This window comes from Cucumis melo, chromosome 3 (genome assembly GCF_025177605.1).
Source record: "Cucumis melo cultivar AY chromosome 3, USDA_Cmelo_AY_1.0, whole genome shotgun sequence".
NCBI lineage: Eukaryota > Viridiplantae > Streptophyta > Magnoliopsida > Cucurbitales > Cucurbitaceae > Cucumis > Cucumis melo.
The window spans coordinates 28,034,236-28,047,785 of NC_066859.1; the positions used below are offsets into that span (position 1 = coordinate 28,034,236).

Genomic DNA, 13,550 nt, shown 5'->3' on the forward strand with positions numbered 1-13,550 from the left:
AGGGCCAAGAGTCAAGGGCCAATTTGGCCATTTCTCCACTCATTAGTTTAATTCTTAATTTACTAATTAAATAATCGAGGCAATATATATATATATATATATAAAATTCTTCAAACATTTTTGTTGCATGTGTTGGTACCTAATTTGTATTTTGCTTTGTGATTTAAAATTAATCAAATTGATTTGACAAGTATTTGTTTGACCAATTTACAATCTACCAATACGAAAATTTACTTTGTACTTCTTTTCTTTTTTAGTACTTGAATTACTCTTACACCACCATGCAATTTTTCCTTTTTTTTTTTTTTTTTTTTTTTTTTTTTGCTTTTTACATTGAACCCGCGTTTAAATTTGGAAAGACAAATATAGGAAAACTCATGAAATTTGGAGATAGAAAGGGAAAAGAATTGAAAGAAGATGAAAAATAGACGTCCCGCGAAATATCCCATAGCGAAAACAGCGTCAGGTGTCCGAAACGGAACGGTCCGCACGACAGTTGGCAGTTTGAAAGGGAATATTCGAAATTGATGGCAATTTCGTAATATTACGAACAAAGTTAGGGGCACTATAGTGATTTAATCAACTTGCCAAATGGGAACGAGTTAACGTGTGAGGCTTTTACACCGCCGCCCGCACAAGCACACCATGCGAACCCAACCAACTTAAAAACCTCATTCCATTGCCATTACACTCTCTTTCTCTTAAGTTTCTTCACTCTCATTCATTTGGTACAGACCCAAATGGAATGATCCAAACATTCAATCGAGACCAATATTTGTAATCAACCCATCTTCACAATCAACTCCTTCATCTCTTTCCATGGCTTCCATTTCCGGCATTTGTTCTTCTTCTCCGTCTTTGAAACCTCAAACCAAGACCCTTTTTCTTGGACCTACTGGGTCATTACGCAAAGATTCAATCTCGTTTCCGGTTCGTGCCAAGCTCAATGACGGTAGATTGGGTTCTGGTACTGCTCACTCAGTTGCTAAAGAGATCTCAGTTGAATTGTCAGCTGCTGATGGAGGTTTTAACAAGGGGAAGAAGAAGGGTTTAGAGAAAGATCCTCGTGCACTTTGGAGTAGATACGTTGACTGGCTTTATCAGCATAAGGAACTTGGGTTGTTTTTGGATGTAAGTCGGATTGGGTTCTCGGATGAGTTTCTAGCGGAGATGGAGCCTCGGTTTCAAAAGGCGTTCAAGGATATGGAGGCGCTTGAGAAAGGTGCGATTGCTAATCCAGATGAGAAACGGATGGTTGGGCATTATTGGTTGAGGAACTCTGAGCTTGCACCTAACTCGTTTTTGAAGTCGCAGATTAATAATACTCTTGATGCTGTGTGTAAATTCGCAGACGATATCATCAGTGGTAAGGTGAGTTTTCATGGCATTTGTTCCCCTTTAACCTTTTTAGGATGTTTTTTTTCTTTCCTTGCTGAGCTATGCTTTATGGTTCTTCAACTAAACCTACAATGCACTATATTAATAGGTTGGTATTGGGAGATACCAAGATTTGCGAGTAATGTCAATGGGAAGTTGCTAAAAAGTCGTTCGAGTAGCAACACCTTTTAGATAACGTAACTAGAGTTGGAGATCAAACTCTTTAAATGTTAAATAAACAGCTCCAGTGTTCTTAAATTAATATTTGTAATTACGAGTTGGATTGAAGAAGTGTGCATTGCCAGTTTGATTGAGTCGAAGGGTAGAAGGGATTCAGGGAAACAGGATAATTTGATTTGAGATATCTAGCCGTATATATGTTAAATTCTTTGCTTCTAGAGTATGAGTTTGTTTGGATTGACTATAGAAAAAAGTGTTTAAGAAAAGTCATTTATATTTCAATTCTTTTGCAACAAAATGCTTGAAATAAACTTTGAAAATGTTTCAAAACCTATTTTAAGTGGTTGCCAAATTGTTCAATTTTTCACCCCTAAATTGACTTATTTTCAAAATCAAACACTTGAAAAGTTAAACCAAACACACCCTAAAGGACATTTAAAGCATTGTTTGTCTTGTTTACTGTGTTTCCCCTTGCCGGATATATTGATTCCCTTCACAATGCACAATGCAGATTAAGCCCCCATCTTCTCCCGAGGGCCGTTTTACCCAGATACTTTCTGTTGGGATAGGTGGATCAGCTCTTGGCCCGCAGTTTGTGGCTGAGGCATTGGCGCCAGACAACCCTCCACTTAAGGTATTTGACTTGATTATTGGTAATGATTTTGCTTCATCTTTAACTTCACTACCTTGCACATACTAGGTCATTATTTCGCCGGGGTAGCAACCATTTCTAGGTTTCTAATCAAGGGAAGAAATGTTTTTTCTTAAAAAAAATTGATTAGAGATACTTAATTGGGACAAGACATCCTATTGATTGCTGAGGAACCTCTCTAGTGTAAATTAAATGCTAGGAGGAGCAACTGATATCTAGCATGCTATCGGTTAGGGGATTTTAAAGGATTTACTAGTTGTCACTTACTAGAAAAGTATGCTGCTGAGGATCTTTCTCAACACTATTGTTCTTGTGATGACTAGCAATTATGTTGAATTTTGTATCTAATATAAAATACAGAAGATACCTACTTCCGTTTAATAAAAGCAATTTATTTTGTCCTGTAATATTAAATTTCTTTTTTGTTTCTTCATCTTTATGGCAGATAAGATTTATTGACAATACAGACCCAGCAGGAATTGATCATCAGATTGCACAACTAGGACAGGAATTGGAAACTACTCTTGTAATAGTGATCTCGAAGGTCAGCAATATTTTCTCTTCTACCTTTCTTTCATGTTGTAAGCAATGTTTGGGGAAGAGACCAATATCAACTTAAATAGCTACTAATAGAGTTAAACTGCAAGGCAAGACTCCATATAGAAAAATCCATGGACCATGTTTAAATAATTGAAGCCTTGTAACCATCATGAGTTGACCTAGTGGTAAAAAAAGAGACATAGTCTCAATAACTAACTAAGAAGTCATGGGTTCAATCCATGGTTGCCATCTACCTAGGAATTAATTTCCTACGAATTTTCTTGACACCCAAATGTTGTAGGGTCAGACGGGTTGTCCCGTAAGATTAGTCAAGGTGCGTGTAAGCTGGCTTGGACACTAATGGATATAAAAAAAAATTGAAGCCTTGTTGTATTATTGCAAAATAAATAAACTAATTCTTCCAAAAGCCACAACCAATAGGTGAGGGTTAATCCATTGTAATATATTAGTTATTCCCCTGAACCAGCCTAAGGGTGAGCACACACTTTAAACTTACTCCATTTCGGCTGTCATTTTAGAACATGAACCCATTTGGGTACACCCTTATTGTCTCTTCAGAAGAGTACCCTTCCAAAGTGCATCCGAGGGCTTGGACCTTGGACCTTTAGTGCTGGTTCCAATTTATATAGGATAGATAAATCAATCATCACATAACGGAAGCTGATGTGAGAGAGACCAATTTATTTCTATAAATCACTCAGGACCAAGTCTTAGAGTGTACTCTCCAAGCTTATTTTGTTTGGGCCCATCTCTCTGGAGGCCACCCCTTTTCACCAATTAGGCTTACCCCATAGGTGGGTGGAAAGGCTCCCCATAGTTTCGTCCCCATAATTTTCACCTTGAAATATAGTTGCACATTATAGGATATACTGCCATTTTAATGCTCATTTTCCTTGTTCTCAGAGTGGAGGCACTCCTGAAACTAGAAATGGTTTATTGGAAGTACAGAAGGCTTTTCGTGAAGCTGGCTTGGATTTTGCAAAACAGGTTTTGATCTCAGGTTTTTCTTTCTGCTAGTATTAGTTTTTTATTCCTTTTCTGAGTGTTCCAGAGATTCTCTCGTGTGTTAATTTCTAATTTGTAATTATAGATCATGATAACATACTGCACAACCTGTTTGGAAGTAAATCAACTCGCAAGTCTTGCATTCTCTGATGTTAAATAGATATATTGCATCTTTGTATCTCCAACAAATTTTTAAAACAAGTTTCTTTGCATTTCCTTGCTCAAGCCTAATCATCTTGTGCTTCTTTTGAAACAAGAACTAAGCTTTCCATCTTCTTTTTGTAATCATCTAGTGCTTCAGGAAATTAATTTGCGAAATTTCAGTGCATTCTCGTAGAGCTTGTCTAAAATCATTTTTCCTTCATTTCAAACACTTCATTTTTGAGTTTCAGGCGTTGACAGCTGTCTAGATTGAAAATTTGGTCAAATGTCTGGAAGTAAAATTAGCTCCGAAGATATATTTCTTGGCTCCTTTGTTTTCATTATCTTTTCTTGGCTCCTTTGTTTTCATTATCTTTTCTATTGATGTTCCATTTGCTTAATTTTACTATTCGAGGCATGACCAAAAATATAATTTCTAAAGGAAGGTCTTCAAATTAGTCTTTTGTTGCCAAGAATAGTGGAATTCAACTGGCACATGTATGTGTTATTAATCACGAAGTCGGTAGGTCGAATCCTCCAGCCCTTATTGTACTAAGAAAAAGTTGGTTTGTTTTGATTTTTTGTTGAAAAATTAATTTTAATAATTTCTTTCAAGTTCTTTTAGTCTTATATAATAGAGATGGTTTTACTTTCTATAGTATAAGCTTTCAATAATGACCCAATACGTGGTCTTTTACCTAGGGTGTTGCGGTAACACAAGAAAATTCATTGCTGGATAACACTGCAAGGATTGAGGGTTGGTTAGCCAGGTTCCCAATGTTTGATTGGGTGGGTGGTAGAACATCAGAAATGTCTGCTGTTGGTCTTCTTCCAGCTGCACTTCAGGTTGGTGCCTGTTAAGCATTTAAACCCACGACTTCCATCTTTTGGGTTGTCCTTACAAGTGAAACTTGCAACAGGGAATTGACATTCGAGAAATGCTTGCTGGTGCTGCTTTGATGGATGATGCAACTAGATCAACTGAGGTGAGAAAAATTCCTTAATTTTTAATAAATTTTTAATACTGTACCTTGCATGCAGTAGTCTTGTTCTGTGATCTGTTTTAGTTTCTTATTCTTATTCTTTGGTGGTTGTTTCTTGATGGTTCTACTTCCCCAGTTTTCGTTTTTCACTTTATTTTACATTTGAACCTATCTGCTTTCTCTTCGTAATCAAATAATAACACACTTATGTTGCATCATCTGTTGTTCAGATTAGAAATAATCCTGCTGCATTACTTGCTTTGTGCTGGTATTGGGCTTCTGATGGGGTAGGATCTAAGGTAATTGACAAGCTTGCCTCTTTATTCTATAGTCTTGAAACTTGTTGCTACTATTTAACCATAGTTAATTTATTCCTGTTTGCTTTCTTCAGGATATGGTTGTTCTTCCATACAAGGACAGTCTGCTATTGTTTAGTCGTTATTTGCAGCAACTGGTCATGGAATCCCTTGGAAAAGAGTTTGACCTTGATGGAAATCGGGTATCTGCAACATTTAGGAAGATTATTGTTTTTTATTCTTGTTTATCAAATGAGAGAAAATCAGAAAGATACAAAAACTACCCCCATTTGTTTCTTGTCAAAATAAATTTTTTTAAAACTATTACCTGCCTGAAACCCCATAGCACAGTTGATACCAACGGGGAGGAAATTTGATTTTTTTTCCACGATAACAAAATCATATTGAGAAGGGTTTGTAGGAATTTTGGACACACTTGATATATGTTTCACAATCAACCTTTGCAATCATTGGATATGCTTTCATTGCCGTGAATATAAAAGATTTACAATCATACTATTCCGTTGTTGCTGTAAACCATCCTAAATGATTATTAATATAAAAGATGCTTTGTAACAATATAGTTTACTAAATTCACTTCTTTCCACAGGTTAATCAGGGGCTTACAGTATATGGAAACAAAGGGAGTACAGATCAACATGCGTAAGATTTCATACTAGTTGTTGGAATTTATATACCTTGTAATGAAAACCACGGTAAGGTGTATCCGCCTAATGCACATTACTTTATACAGCTATATTCAACAACTGAGAGAAGGCGTGCATAATTTCTTCGTGACATTTATCGAAGTGCTGCGTGATAGACCCCCTGGTCATGACTGGGAGCTTGAGCCAGGTGTTACATGTGGTGACTACCTTTTTGGTATGCTACAGGTTAGGTTTACATAAGGCATCCTAGCTTTACTATTATCTTGCTTCTATAACAAATGTTTAGTCCAATTGTTTTGGCCTCTCAAAATACTTCAATTTTTGCACCCGTTAATTGTTTGAGGCTTGTTCAGGGAACAAGATCTGCACTCTATGCTAATGATAGGGAATCCATCTCAGTCACTGTTCAAGAAGTGACTCCAAGATCCGTAGGCGCAATGGTAGCACTCTATGAAAGAGCTGTTGGATTATATGCCAGCATTATCAACATTAATGCATACCATCAACCTGGTAAATACATTATTTCTTTATCATAACATTCAATCTTTTCTCTTCTAATGTTTTTGTTTTCATGTGCCTTCATTTTGGCTTCTTAAAACGAAAATGAACTTTGCAAGATTGATTGGATAACCATCCTCACCTCAGCTCTGCTTTTGTATTGATCAAATGCTATCTCAGGTGTGGAAGCTGGGAAGAAAGCTGCAGGGGAAGTGCTTGCTCTCCAAAAGCGTGTCTTGGCAGTACTTAATGAGGCCAGGTATATCTGCTTAAAGGACCCAGATTTTTTCATGCACTGCAATCATTTTTTGAAATAAGATCCTGATAGAAATCCCCGTCAATTCCACTAATTTCACAAGAAAATTTAACACTAGAAGTTAACAATTCGAGAGATCTTGCCAAAATGAACTTAGCTTAATAATAATTTGCATGACCTATTTTAGAAGTTGGACCTTCTATTTAGGTATTTTAGAAGTCGAAGGTTCAAGCCCCTACCTCCACGGTTGCTATACTCAACAAACATTCAAAAATAAACCAGAAACATTCAAAAACCACACGAAATACAATCTTTTCCTACTCTGAGTAAAAACACAAGAATCAACCAAAGCTAACAGGACTGGCTAAAGGAGCTGTAACTCCCACCTAAACAACACTTCAATAGAAAATACTCTAAAAGTTAGCCACAATTTCTTTTTTCCCGTTATTTTATTGAATATACCTTCTAGATTGGAGGTCTAATAGATCCTTAGGCAAGCCATTTTTAGTAGCAATTTTGAAAATACCATACGCAATTTTTGGAAACACCCCCCTCTATAGTGTTCGCTAGGCAACTTCCTGATCGGCCTAGTCTCTCCATGTTTCCGCATCGGCTACACTACCCCTGCACGAAATTTTTAAGCCTTCTCTGTGATAATTGGGATTCTCTTTCTCTCTGTCTCATCCTCTCTCTCTCTCTCTCTCTCTCTCTCTCTCTCTCTCTCTCTCTCTCTCTCTCACAGCTGTAAAGAACCTGTGGAACCATTGACACTTGATGAAGTAGCTGAACGTTGTCATGCTCCTGAGGATGTAAGTAGTCCCTATACTCATTTTATGAACTTTTCGAACAACATATATTCTTTGCTGACTACTAGCTCATTTGTGTTACTGCTACAGATCGAAATGATTTACAAGATTATTGCTCACATGGCCGCCAATGATAGAGCACTGATTGCTGAAGGCACTTGTGGCTCACCTCGCAGCATTAAGGTATTCCTTGGAGAGTGTAATGTTGATGATCTGTATGCTTAGCCTAAAAACAGCAGTAATTGTTCCTATATCTCATGCTGTTTGGATCTCTTAATAAAATTGAAAGTACTTTTGCTATTCGTGTCACTTCAGGCTTTCAGAGTTTTATATCTCTGGAATTATCTCAAATAATCTTATGAAGAGCTTTTTATTTTTGCCCCAATATCAAATACTCGTTTCTTCTTGATACAAATAATGAAATAAATATCTTGGCTTCAAGAATATAAGGCCAACACGACTGGCAAATAGCTCTAGTTGGAATACTTATTATCTTAGACAAGGTCCTCCCTTATTTATTTTATTTTATTTTTTGTAATATGACTATTTAGTTTTCAATCTTCTATTTTCTCTACTACTTACATTTTCTAATATTTATCTTTATAAAAAGAGTAGTTAAAAAAAAAACACTGTTTCTAAATTCAACAATTTTATCCGAGCAAAATAAATAATTTTGGATATCATTAGAAAACAAAGACATAATTTCGGATATCATTAGAGAACAAAATCAGACCATTGTTAAGAACATGTCAAATACTACATCATTGTCTTAAAAATCCAACTTGTCACAACGCAATGTTTAATTTTGTTTTGGAAAAATGGGCGTTAAAAACCAAAAAGACCAAGGCCAGACATGACATGAAACATCCCCATGCACTTACCAATGACGACAAAATCCCTTCTTGTTTTCTTTCTATGTCTCTCACACAAGATATTTGCATTTCCTCTGTTCATTTCTTTTAGTGCTTCCAATTCCGTATACGGTTCATCTCTAATTCTTAGGCATACAAAGTTGAATTAAATTAATGTTTTAAATATTATTGTAGTAATAATAGTCAACAAAACTCTTATCGGCTCTATAAATTTATAGCATTTTTTTTAGTTGGGAATATATTTGAATCACAAACCTCAATTACCAACACATTTTACCATTTCACTAATCTAAAACCTCACTGATATTAATCTACATTTAACTTTTTAATCCACCAAATCCCTAATTCACCGTGATTCCACATTCGCTGCTACCATCTTAATTTTTAAATAAGATTTCTAATATAAATATTTATATTAAAATATTACTAATTTTTTAATTTTAATTTTTTATATAATAAAAAACAAAATATAAAGTCTAAAATCTGTCATAAAACTCAAATTTAAACCGTAGGATCGATTAATTACAGATACATATATAACTATTTATATATATATAATACTACCGAAAATTCTACCCCCTCACATGAAACTATCGGCATCATAATATTGGACCATCCAAGTTGAAGTCAGTTACAACTTACAAAGTCCTGGCACATGTGGCAGAATCTTTTCACAAGAGTACCAAATATGAAAAATGAGAAAATTATTCTCTTTTTCCTAAAAAATAATGAAATTAGTTTCATAAAAAATTGTAGACAATTTTTGTGGTTGCAAGAGAAGTCCTAAAATAGCATCCAAACAAGCAATGGAAACTTCACACATAGCAGAAAGCACATAACACAATCTTAATTTGTAAACCATAGAATCTCTATCAAATCATAATATATTGCGGTGCTTGCTTCCATGTGGGAAAACAGGGTTCAATTACAAATAATAGTTGCTACCATAAATACATAAATTTTCATTCAAATGGCAATATCCTAACAGAAGAAATAGATATTTACAAGAGTGTGTTCTTCAAGAAAAAAATCAACCTGAGGCATGAAAGAATAAAACCCAAAGAACAACGATCTTTTTTTCCAGACAATGCATTTGAGCAAAGCATATTTACAATGGGAAAGGCAGAGTATACTAGAGAAGCTTTGATATTACTTGGCATGAGGTCCAGAAGGCTTTAGAAGCAGCATTTAGAATCACGGGGTTCTGGTATATCCTGTGCATATCAGTTGCAAATATCAGAAAAAGAAAATAATTGCACTTTTTCAGTTTCAAAGGAGGATATTCAAAATATTAAGCTAATTGGTTATGAACACAAGGCAAAAATAAGAACCCTTTAGTAAGAACATGAATATTTGAAACAAAGAAATTCAAGGACCACTTGATGTAAACAATATCAAGATCTTTCAAGATGAACATAACTTGATGGCAAATAGTATCTATCACTTTCCTTGAGTTTACAGGTTTGAATCTTCCGATTCTGCTTTTGTTGTACTAAAATAAATCAAAAACGGTTGAAGGGAACACATCAAACAACATTGATTTGATCGTCTTAGTGGTATATAAAATGAAGAGTTATTGAGTGCTAAATGCAAGAATTTTTTTTATATGATACTATTCAGTCAAATCAGTTAATTAACATACCCAACTGCAGTAGCTCCCCAAGATGCCACATTATAAATGACCTTGCTTCCATCCCATGCCTTCCTGAGTTTTCCTTTTCTCTTCTTCACTGAGAATGTTTTGCAAAGGGCTGCATGAGATTCAAGATCTTATTAGACCAGAACCAAGATGCTTAAAGCAATAATCTGAACTCCAACGTGAAAAGAGTATAAAATATTTGATAAAAATTCGACGAAGACCCTCTGAACATTTTCACCCACAACATAGGTTGGGATCTACTTGGAACGGGCGGGCTGATGGACAATCTCCAGATGCCCTACCCAATGGGTTGAAGCAGCTTTCAACCATTTCAATGCCCCCTTTAGGGTGGAAAGCCCACGTTACTGAGCTCTGCAACATTGATTGGGATCTACTGAAATCTAAAACCATCATGCCAACAAGAAAATGCGGCAAGACTCACCATTCTGAAGTTGGTTAGGTGACAATTCCTGCAAGACAATGAGAACCAATGAAAATGTAGAATGTAGGATCATAAAAATGTAGAATGTAGGATCATAGAAAGAGAGCCATTCTGAGTGTACCTTGGTTTCCTTTAAGGACAATAAGTATGCAGCCATGAAACAAGCAATACCATCAACTATATCCTCTTGCTTCACAACGACATAACCTTCTTGATCAAGAGCATCACTTTCCCAGAGATCAACGTCACTGACCAAATCCCAAGAACTACATTCTTCTACCATTACAAAGAAAAGACGAAATAAAAATAAAATGAAATGAATAGTAATAATTCACCAATCATGCCATAAGTAAAGAAAATACATTTATCACAAATTATATGGTCCAGTAAAATCTAAATATCCATTTTCAAGAGTATAAACTGTATAAACTGTATAATCTTCTTGTTTGGAATTCCCTGATAAGCCCACGATTAAGGACTGATCTGAAGACATACCAAATGTATTTTGTGGAACTGATGCTTGAGCATCCTCGAGCTTTTCAAGAAAGTCACGATGTTCAACTTTAGATTTAAGAAGATCACACAACTGCAGAAAAGTGTCTTCAAGTTATTGCCACGGATCATAATATTTAAAGTACAAATAGATTCAAATTCCACAAATGAAACAAAACAGCCTATGTAAAAAGAATTTCAGGCATCTACCTCCATCCAAGAATTTACATAGACGGTATTTAAGGGAAAAGGAACATATTCTTAGCAATTGCCATCAAACTTCCATCTATTTCAGTGACAGGACTGAATGGATGGAGAATCCTAGTTACCACTTTTCAGAAATAAGGCCTTAAGAGGTTGTTGTATTTCACGTTCTCTCAAAATGAATGATATTACTTGAATTGACAAACGTTTCTAATATACACAAAAAACACCTTAAGCAGTTGTTGTATTTCACATTTTCTCTAAATAAGCTATATTTAGCGAGTTGCTGTCGATTGGACTTCCAAGAAAAATGCAAATTAGTGCCCTCAACGTGACCAGTTCCATCACTGATAGAATACACAAAAAACTTCAATGGAACAGGAAACAAACAGATCCTAAAGAAATAAAGAAGACGAACATAAAAGATTTTTCATTACGAATTGCTTCCAGGCAACTACAACCCAATCGTTGAAGACAATTTCAAATCAATCTTACATCCTATACTCAGCACTCTATAACACTAAAGCATCCTGAAGCTGAACCAGAAAAAGTGCCACTTCAATTGTGGAGGCATCCATAGAAAGTTACTCCAATTCAATAGCAGATGAGAAACTACCATAAGCTAATATATCAAAATCAGCGGTAGTTTATCTCATACTTTACTCAATCTCACAGAGCAGTGCAAAAAAAAAAAAAAAAAAAAAAAGGAGAAACGGACTGAAGTTCCTGTTTTTAGAGACCATTTAAGTCACGTAGCATCTTCACAATCACGATGCTAGGTTCTTCTAAATCAGATACCCCAGCAATCAAGCCAAACTTTCAGGCAAGAATTCCCAATTAAAAAGCAGCCGCAATTATGTGCTAAATTATCCAAACCCAGATACAATACAATAATTCTGAGCTAAGAATCCCCAAAACTACAAAAATTATAGAATCATAGAAAAGCCCCATACCTCGTCGGCTTCCCGGTCACGGGGCACAGACCCAGAACCCTCCCCTCCCCGAACATCTTCATCTTGACCTTCATCCACATCATTTCCCTCGTTTTCATCGTCAGCGTTGGAATCATTTAGCGATTCAAGAGCTCTCTGACACTGCTCCAGCACAGCCTGCAAAGTCTTCTTCTTCACACGAACCCGATCACCAGTTGGGCCCTCCAAATTCTTCCTCTTACTATTATCGACGAAGTCCGAGGAGGGTTTGGACACCTGAAGCTCCATGGTCCGGGGTGAAGGAGCTCGGTTCGATCTTCAAAGACGATTGTTGGTTTGATTCAAAGCCATGGGGATCGTCTTGTTCCCCGTCTGATTTAGAAATTCTGGGTCTTTTTAGCACTAAATCTAAGATTTGATTAAGGTTGAATTGGGAATGGGCAGGTTCATCTGGGTTTGGTTTCTTCTTAATTCGGTGTTGTGTTGCGGAATGCGAATTATTCTTGCTTTTGTCCAGTCGATATGCTCTTCCGTCAAGCGTCAGAATTTCTAGCCTTTTTCCTGCTACCCGTGGATCTTGGTGGCTTTTATTTTACCTTAATCCAACCTTCCAAATAAATCTATATATCTATTAGGCTTTCTTAATTATTATTGTTCCTTCTTTCGGAATTGATTTTTTACTTTCGAAATTTTGAGATTAGTAATTGTTGTTCAATATTTCATGAAAATTGCTTCTTCTTAGATATTGTTGTTTTTCCTCGTGTTTTTAGTTATATTTGGAATCTAATTTCAAAACTCTAAACAATTTGGGATCCTAACTAAATATTTAAAAAAAAAAAAAAAGTTTAAAATAATCATTGTCGAATTTTTTATTTTATTTTTTAAAATATTTAACAAAGATTCCGTCATTTTTTTCTTAATTAAACAGATACAATATTAATCAAGAGCAATAATATACTATAGATGTTAGAGACTATTTTATTATCGACCACGGAATGTTAATTTTGTTGAATGCAATATACTATCAATGTTTCACATTCATTCGTTAAATAAGAAGATAATTACGAGTATATGTAATTGATAGACATCTATCTTACTTGATTGACATGAGACGTTTTTTAGTGAGATTTTTACAAATGTAAATTGATGCAACAACAAAAATAAAATATCGATGAAAAATAAAATCTTTAAAACAATATCAACTTTTTTGAATTATAAAAAACCAATTTTACAATTTAACCATATAAATTAAAATTAACTTTAATTTAGGGATATTTTGAAAAATATAACAAAATATTTACTTGAAACAATTTTGAAAACGAAAAAAATCACTAAATCTACGATAGAAAATACTAAAAAGAACTAAGATTTCTTGTCTTAATTTATATTTGACAATCTTTTTAAAGATTATTCAAACAATAGTTTAGATTTGGAAAATTTTTGCTAATCAAAAACAGATTCTTTATATTTAATAATTAAAAAAAATTTAGGAGAAGAAATACTATAAAAATAAAATAAAATCAAGGATAAACCTAACATATTTTTT

General features: G+C 34.9%; 2 protein-coding genes across 3 annotated transcripts; one reads left to right on the forward strand and one right to left on the reverse strand.

Annotated features, from left to right (window-relative positions):
• The first annotated feature begins 650 nt into the window (after positions 1–650).
• LOC103488137 (glucose-6-phosphate isomerase 1, chloroplastic) lies at positions 651–7,732 on the forward strand. The gene is made up of 14 exons (XM_008446725.3): positions 651–1,371; positions 2,069–2,191; positions 2,655–2,753; positions 3,674–3,757; positions 4,619–4,762; positions 4,837–4,902; positions 5,130–5,198; positions 5,291–5,398; positions 5,806–5,858; positions 5,950–6,088; positions 6,217–6,373; positions 6,542–6,620; positions 7,360–7,426; positions 7,514–7,732. Exons 1-14 carry the CDS (start codon positions 820–822, stop codon positions 7,646–7,648), a joined length of 1,875 nt encoding a protein of 624 aa, XP_008444947.1. The 5' UTR covers positions 651–819; the 3' UTR covers positions 7,649–7,732.
• Positions 7,733–9,163: 1,431 nt separating this feature from the next.
• On the reverse strand, positions 9,164–12,707 carry LOC103488138 (uncharacterized). Of its 2 annotated transcripts, none has more exons than XM_008446726.3 (6): positions 12,026–12,707; positions 10,872–10,962; positions 10,498–10,652; positions 10,377–10,404; positions 9,938–10,046; positions 9,164–9,509 (listed from the first exon to the last, which is right to left on the reverse strand). In XM_008446726.3, exons 1-6 carry the CDS (start codon positions 12,290–12,292, stop codon positions 9,428–9,430), a joined length of 732 nt encoding a protein of 243 aa, XP_008444948.1. In that variant the 5' UTR covers positions 12,293–12,707; the 3' UTR covers positions 9,164–9,427. The 2 variants fall into 2 exon arrangements, with proteins under 2 accessions (XP_008444948.1, XP_008444950.1); XM_008446728.3 differs by having other exon boundaries at positions 10,498–10,649; positions 12,026–12,603.
• Between the last annotated feature and the right edge of the window lie 843 nt (positions 12,708–13,550).